The 8,606-nt window shown below is 37.8% G+C and overlaps 2 protein-coding genes across 3 annotated transcripts in view; both read right to left on the reverse strand.

Moving 5' to 3' along the window:
- On the reverse strand, positions 1 to 523 carry LOC108513734 (60S ribosomal protein L11-like; the record flags this gene model as incomplete). The annotated part of the gene is made up of 1 exon (XM_017849592.1): positions 1 to 523. A coding segment is annotated over exon 1 (501 nt), but the record flags the coding sequence as incomplete, so codon positions are not given.
- EFHC1 (EF-hand domain containing 1) overlaps positions 1 to 8,606 on the reverse strand; it is an 84,678-nt gene that overhangs the window by 37,878 nt on the left and 38,194 nt on the right. For both annotated transcript variants that reach the window (XM_017849603.1, XM_017849604.1), the window contains exon 5: positions 7,569 to 7,761. In XM_017849603.1, the coding sequence (XP_017705092.1) occupies positions 7,569 to 7,761 (193 nt within the window). The remainder of the gene's footprint in view (positions 1 to 7,568; positions 7,762 to 8,606) is intronic.

Below are 8,606 nucleotides of genomic sequence, written 5' to 3' on the forward strand. Positions count from 1 at the left end.
CTGGAACCAGCGCATGGCCTCCTCTTTGCTGATTCTGTGTTTGGCCCCAATGCAGCCTGCCCTGCGCTTCTTGTCTGCGATGCTGAAACCTGGCCTACCCAGCACCACATAGAAGTCCAGGCCGTAGATACCAATGCTTGGGTCATACTTGATGCCCAGATCGATGTGTTCCTGGATCCCAAAACCAAAGTTTCCAGTATCTGAGAAGTTGTTTTTTCTTAACTCATACTCCCGCACCTTTAGACCCTTCTCCAAGATTTCTTCTGCCTTGGCCCCTCGAACTGTGCAGTGGACAGCAATCTTTTCATTTCTCCGGATGCCAAAGGACCTGACAGTGTATCTAGCTTTGGAAAACACAGGGGTTTGCCCTGTGAGCTGCTCCAAAACCTTGGCTGCTCGAGTCAGTCTGTCTCCACTCTCCCCAACACAGATGTTGAGACAGAGCTTGCGGATGCGAAGTTCCCGCATGGGGTTCTCCTTTTCACCTTGATCCTGCGCCATAATTGAGTACAGGAAGAGAAAAACGAATTTTTCCTATATTTTGAATCCATGTTATTAACTGCATTTAAGTTTAGAATCATTATATTTTCCTAGTAAATAAAATATTCTTGCAATAGGTAATGATCCTCTTCATGTCAATCAAAGCTTTTTGCCCAAATGTCTATTTGTATTATACTAATATAGCTTCATCAGTTTTATACTTCATCAGTTTCTTTTGATACTTATTTGTCTATCTTTTTAAAGATATGTGCCTATACCTTAAGTATGTCTTTAAAAACACTTTTATATATTGTTGGTGGGAGTGTAAATGAGTTCAACCACCATGGAAAGCAGTGTGGTGATTCCTCAAAGACCTAAAAACAGAACTACCCATTCGACCCAGCAATCGCATTACTGGGTATATCCCCAAAGGAAGATAAATCATTCTATCATAAAGAAATGCAAGTGTATGTTCACTGCAGCACTATTCACAATAGCAAAGACATAGAATCAACCTAAATGCCCATCAGTGACAGATTGGATAAAGACAATGTGGTATATATACACCATGGAATGCTATGCAGCCATAAAAAAGAATGAGATCATGTCCTGTGCAGGAACATGGATGCAGCTGAAGGCCATTATCTTTAGCAAACTAATGCAGGAACAGAAAATCAAGTACCACATGTTCTCACTCATAAGTGGAAGCTAAATGATGAGAGCACATGGACACACGGGAGGGAACAATATACACTGGGGTCTATTGGAGGGTGAAGGGTGGGAGGAGGGAGAAGATCAGGAAAAATAACTGATGGGTACTAGGCTTAACAACTGGGAGACAAAATAATCTGTACAACAAACCCCCATGACACAAGCTCACCTATAAAACAAACCTGCACATGTACCCCTGAACTTAAAATAAAAGTTAAAAAAACAACATTTTTCAAAACTTGTTATGTATTTAATCCTATCACCCTTTCCTATGCTATTACTGTAATACTTTTTGGTTCTAGTTTGATATTTTTAACTCTCACAAATTCAATATTGTTCTTTTAATTTGTATAGTTAATAATTATTTAGATTTACCCACACTTTGCTATTTTCTTTATTCATGACTTCTTGTATCTTAGACCTTACTTCTGCAATCATTTTCTTTCCATTTGAAGTATACTCTAGAATTTTCCCAGTAAGGGTCTGTTGTTAGTAACATCTGTTTGCCTGGAAATGCATTTCACCTTCTTCCTGAAAGACAGTTTCTCTAGGCATTAAATTCCATTTTTTCTCAGCATTCTGAAGATATTATTTCACTGTCTTCTGGTAATCACTGTTGCTATGGAAGTCAGTTGTCATTCTAACTGCCATCCTGTATGGGTTCCCTTTTTATTTGGAGCTGCTTTCATGATCTTTTTGAATCTAGTGTTCTTACATTTGACTATGACATATCTAGATATGAATTTATATTTTTACTACTTTACTGAGGTGTAATTGACTACAATAAGCTGCACATTTTTAGAGTATACAATTTTGATGTTGCTTGACATATGTATTTACCCGTGAAACCATCATTACAATCAAAATAATAAACATACCTATCACATCCAAAAGTCTCCTCATGCCCTTTTATAATCTAACTTTCCTTCTCACCATCCTCATGCAATCATTGATCTATTTTACTTATTTATATTGTGTTTTCAATAATTTTACAACAATGGAATTATAAGGCATGCATTTTTGTCTGAATTCTTTCTCTTAGCATAGTTACTTTGAGATTCATTCATGTTGTTTCATACATCAATAATTGTTTTATTTTCAGTAGTATTCCAAAGTACTGATACACAATAATTGTTTATTCACTAACTGTTGATAGACATTTGCATTCTTTCCAACTTTTGGCTATTACAAAAAAAGCTGCCATAAACATTCACATAAGTTTCTGTGTGGACATAGGTTTTCCTTTCTCTTGGCAAATACCCAAGAAAAGAATGGCTGGTTTGTATGGTAGATATATATGCAATTTGAAAAAACAAACCGTCATGCTATTTTTCAAAGTGGTTATTTCAGTTTACCTTCCACTAGCAGTGTATGAAATTTTCAGCCGCTTTACATCCTAGTCAACACTTGGTATGGTCAGTCTTTTTAATTTTGGACATTCTAGTAGGTATACAGTAGTATCTTACATGGTTTTAATTTGCATTTCTCTAATAAGTAACTATGCTAAATGTCTTTTTGTGTGCTAACTTGTCATACATGCATGCTTATGGTGAGGTATCTATTCTAATCCTTTACCTATTTTTTTTTTTTTTTTTTTTTTTTTTTTTTTTTTTTTGAGACAGAGTCTCGCTCTGTCGCCCAAGCTGGAGTGCAGTGGCCAGATCTCAGCTCACTGCAAGCTCCACCTCCCGGGTTCACGCCATTCTCCTGCCTCAGCCTCCCGAGTAGCTGGAACTACAGGCGCCCGCCACCTCGCCCGGCTATTTTTTTGTATTTTTTAGTAGAGACGGGGTTTCACCGTGTTAGCCAGGACGGTCTCGATCTCCTGACCTCGTGATCCGCCCGTCTTGGCCTCCCAAAGTGCTGGGATTACAGGCTTGAGCCACCGCGCCCGGCCACCTATTTTTTTTAATTTGGGTTGTTTTACTAAGTTTTAAGAGCCACTTTATATATCCTATGACAAGTACCTTGTCAAATATGTTTTACAAATATTTTTCCCAATCTTTAGCTTCTCCTTTCACTTTCCTAACAGTGTCTTTTGGAAAGCAAAACTTTTGTTATTTATTTATTTATTTATTTTTAAATTTTAGACTCAGGGGGTACATGTGCAGGTTGGTTACACAGGTATATTATACGATGCTGAAGTCTGAGCTTCTATTGATCCTGTCACCCAAATAGTGAACAGAGTACCTGATAGGTAGTTCTTCAACCCTTGCCCCTCTCCCTTACTTCTTTCTTTTGGAGTCCCCCGTGTCTATTGCTCCTATCTTTGTGTCCATGTGTACCCAGTGTTCTGTTTCTGTGTTAATTCACTTAGTATAATGGCCTCTACCTGCATCTACATTGCTGCAAAGAACATGATTTCATTTTTTATGGCCATATAGTATTCCATGGTGTATATGTACCATTAATACATTTTCTTTATCCAATCCACCAATGATGGGCACCTGCGTTGATTCCATGTCTTTGCTATTGTGAATAGTGCTGCAATAAACATGAGTGCAAATATCTTTTGGATAGAACAATTTGTTTTCTTTTGGGTATATACCTAATAATGGGATTGGTGTAGTTCTATTTTTGGAGAAATCTCCAAACTGCTTTCCTCAGGGGCAGAACTAGTTTACATTCTCGTCAACAGTGTATAAGCATTCCCTTTTCTCTGCAACCCTGCCAACATCTGTTATTTTTTGACTTATTAATAATAGCCATTCTGACTGGTATGATTGCATCCCACTGATGATTAATGATGTTGGGCATTTTAAAAATGTTTGTTGTCCATTTGTATGTTTTCTTTTGAGAAGTGTCTCACAGAAAGTGAGAAAAAACATTCAACTTTCTGGAACACTAAAGGTCCAAGGGGTGTTCAAGATTCACCTCACAGGCAAGGGCAAGATCAAACTATGAAAGCCACTCTGAAGGATAACTGACATATTTAGACTTTCAGAACCTGGTTCCTTGGGTTCAAGAGCTGAGTAGAAAGCTTTTGGTAAACCAAAAAATGTCCCATTTTGACATTACCTGCCACCTATTGGTAATATGTAATTGTCCTTGACAAAGAAATAACTTCCAGAATTTCTGATATTTTAACTTCATCCATTAGAAATATATAATTTTGATTCATCTTAGCTACTTAACAGGAGGCCCTAGTTGAGAGGACTTTTGAAAGTTACTCCCACAATTTCCTATTACTGTCTAACACAAACTCTGCCTAGCCACCATCTCTTGGACGCCCCCAAACATGCCATACTTGTTCCTAATTCCCAACCTTTGTTCTTGTTCTTCTTTCCAGTGTGCCCTTTGTTCTCTGCCATTCTAAATCTGGGTCCAATCCCAGCACTTTCACAAAGACTTCTTTAGTTTTTCAGGCCCACACCTTTCTCCTTCTGACCTCTGTCTGCATGACTTAACTAATTACATAATCAGATAATCTGGTATACTCGTGTTATTACTTAACAGCTTTATGTATTTTATATGCCTTGTCTTTTTAATGATACTAGAAATGACTGAAAGATAGGATTCTAGGAATGGGAGTTACATTTTGTCCTCCATAACACTTAACACGTGAAATGGTTCCCATAGAAGTTACTTACCTCTTGTTTAATTGAACTTAATAAAAATCACTCATTGGATAAATGCCTTTGAGAGTCAGTTAGACATCATTTTTTTAACACTACCATTCTAGTTAAAGGAATTATGTAGCTGATGGAAACATAGCCTTTTCTGTACCTCATGACTGATACCTTTTTTTTCTTTTTTTGAGATGGAGTCTTGCTCTGTTGCCCAGGCTGGAGTGAAGTGGCACAGTCTCCACTCACTGCAGCCTCTGTCTCCTGGGTTCAAGCAATTCTCCTGCCTCAGCCTCCTAAGTATCTGGGACTACAGGCACCTGCCACCATGCCCAGGTAATTTTTGTATTTTTTAGTAGAGACGGGGTTTCATCATGTTGGCCAGACTGGTCTTGAACTCCCGACCTCAGGTGATCCTCCTGCCTTGGCTTCCCAAAGTGATGGGATTATAGGCATGAGCCACAGCATCCAGCCTGTTTCCTACTTTTGAAAAGAACCCTATATATGTCACCAGGTTGCCTCTCCAGGCAACTTTGATAAAAATTTTTAATTGGGAAATTATAGAGGAGGATAATTATATATTAAGTTTTCAATATAGGTCACATTGATAAGGCAGAGACAAATCTGGAATCTGTCATTTAAAGGGATTTAGTTTCAGTGAGACTTTTCATGCCACCTTGAATATATTCCTATTCATTTTCTTTATCTATTGTAAATCTAATGTTTGTTAGCTCCGAACTGACTGATTTCAGGCTTGTTTAAGCATTCTTAAAGGCCAAAATTAGTATATTAGTCCCATTGTCACTGAACTCTAAGACGGTTCTATAGAGAACTGATTATAAGAATATGTATAGTAGGTAGAAGCCAAACTATGTTGAACTAGGGTACAGATCCAGTTGTTTCTACTTGAGCATACAAGTTGAATTAGCAGTTATTTTCATTTAAAATATATATATATATAATATAAACTTTCCTAATTCAAAAATGATGACAATTTTCACTCCCTTTTATCCTTTTCCCCAATCTCATCCTCCCCTCACATGCAATCATTCTAACGCAGCTATGTGACTGAATGTGTCCTATGTGTACTATGTTTTGCATGTGTTACAGCATTATATATCTAATTTTATGTATTTTTCCTACACAGCATTATGTTTTAAGATCCATCCACTTGCTTTCTGGGAACATCTTGTTTACTGCTTCTAACTACTGTATATTAATCAAAATGTACCTTCACTACATTTTGCTTATCCATTCTTTCAATGATGGGAACCTCCAACTCCTTGCCCACAAATAATAATGCATTTTTTATAAAAAAGCACTGTGCAAGAGAAGCAATACATGTGGACAGGTTGAATTTAGCCTCAGACTACACGTTTATTTATAACCTCTAATGTAGACAAACTTCTTGCTCAATACCTGAAATTTCTTTTTCTTTTTTTTTTTTTTTGAGACGGAGTCTCGCTCTGTTGCCCAGGCTGGAGTGCAGTGGCGTGATCTTGGCTCACTGCAACCTCCACTTCCCAGGTTCAAACAATTCTCCTGCCTCAGCCTCCTGAGAAGCTGGGACTACAGGCGCCCACCACCACGCCCAGCTAATTTTTTATATTTTTAGTAGAGACGGAGCTTCACCATGTTAGCTAGAATGGTCTCGATCTCCTGACCTCATGATCCACCCACCCCGGCCTCACAAAGTGCTGGGATGACAGGAGTGAGCCACCGTGCCCAGCCCCAATACCTGAAATTTCTTATATCCTAATTTCCAAAAAATATAGTAAAAAGAAAAAAAATCAATGAACACATTTACAGAATTCTGTCAGCCACCCAAACATGAGAGTTGTCAGTCATTACATGTGACCAAGATGACATTATTCTAAGTGAAATATAAAAACTACTAGAACAATAACTAAAGCAAGCCTACTCATCCCAGGAAATAGTGAACCGCAGATATCTGCTGCCATTTTGTTGCACTGCCACTCTCAAACATGGTAGGTAACTTTTTTTCTTTTTCTTGAGATAGGGTCCCACTCTGTTGCCCAGGCTGAAGTGCAGCAGCACAATCACAGCTCACCGCAGCCTCGACCTCCCAGGCTCAGATGATCCTACCACCTCAGCCTCCCAAGTAGCTGGGAATACAGGTGTGCGGCACCAAGCATGGCTAATTTTTGTATTTTTTGTAGAGATGGGGTTTCATCACATTGCCCAGGCTGGTCTCAAACTCTTAGGCTCGAGCAATCCACCCACTTCAGCCTCCCAAAGTGCTGGGATTACAGGAGTGTGCCATCGTGCCCAGCCCATGCTAGGTAATTTTAAACCAGCAAAGAATGAGCTGGGTTTGACACAATGGACCTCACCTCTATGAGTCACAGACATGCCTTTTCCCATCTCAAGTTAAACCACATAGAAACTTCCTGTTTAGGAAGTAGTTGAAGTGAGGAGCAAAGTCAAGAAAGCATACAAAGAAAGGCTAAGCTTTCGTTCATATCCTTGAATGAAAACAAGCCTGCTTGAAAATGCATTAAAATCTAATATTAAATCGTTTCAGTTCAGAAACTTTGCTCTACTGCACTTTAAATAAACCCCCCACTGTTGTTTTGATTTTGTTTCCTTGACCTGGGTACCAGACTGTCTTGGGGACATGCCTGGACCAAGGGGCAAGTAAAGGAGGAAAGCTGTGGGAAGCCATTTTCTGAGCATCTAAGCAAAAATAGCTAGAGGCTTCCAAGTATAAACGAATTATGGATACTGATTAACTCCTTTAAGAACCTAAAAATATCCCAAGTAACAGAGAATAAACTGAATCAAACATACTTGCATTTTCCACCAAAACTTTGGGCATACGCTGGCGGTTCATTAGGAGTGGGAAAGGATCTCTTCCATCATTCCGTTCGTGGACCTCTCGAATTTCCACCGTATCATCCATAAGATAGTAATGAATGATGTAGGTCCGACATTCACCATACATGCTGTCTGTATCATCCCAGATTGCATAAAATCGAAGGACCTTTGAAGAATCCAAAGTAGTGACTCAAGAATCTTAAAAGTAGGGAGTTCAACTTGACTACTTTGGCAATTATGTATCAATGATGAAAAGATTAGCTGGAAAGACTATGAAGTAATTTCAGATGGGGTAAATTGAAAAAGAAAAAGAAATAACAAAGATACTAAAACATCTGAAATTATGTACCATATATCAGCAGCAGGAAATAAATAATAGGATTATAAGTTTGTGCCAGAAAAGAGCTCACTTTGATCCAAAATATTAGTCAGTGAAAGAGAAGCTAAATTAAAAGAGCAATGAAGTTCTTTACATAGTGGTTTATAAATATTAATAAAGGTATATATGAATATAGTATATATATAATTAGTATAGAAAAAATTTTTATTTATTAATCAGTCTTTTTTTGGTCCCATCAACACATATCTTCTAGCAATAATATAAACACAATCTTTTTTTTTTTTTTGCTAGGCTTCTTCAAATCATGGGAATAAACAAAATATTTAAATACAAAATAATAACAGATATATGACTGATATGAATAAAATCCTTAAAAGACCATGCTAGTGCTAGTTTACATTTTCTGAACTAAAAGGGGTTAAATGTCTAAAGAAAAGGAACAGCAAAGAAGCACTGAGGGTGATCTCTTCCTTTTCTCTCTCCCTTTAGTACAGAAAGGAAAGGATTTAAATCTGCTTATACACATCAGCTCACAAGGGAGAGGATTAGGAAGGTTGGAACGGAGTTGGAAAATGCTCAGAACATTCTGGACTCCAATATTAATATAACATTTAACAACGAAGCATCTGTAGTGGGGTTTCTGTGAAATTAAACTTTTTTTTTTTTTTTTT

This window comes from Rhinopithecus bieti, unplaced genomic scaffold (assembly GCF_001698545.2).
Source record: "Rhinopithecus bieti isolate Rb0 unplaced genomic scaffold, ASM169854v2 scaffold_31531, whole genome shotgun sequence".
NCBI classification, from domain to species: domain Eukaryota; kingdom Metazoa; phylum Chordata; class Mammalia; order Primates; family Cercopithecidae; genus Rhinopithecus; species Rhinopithecus bieti.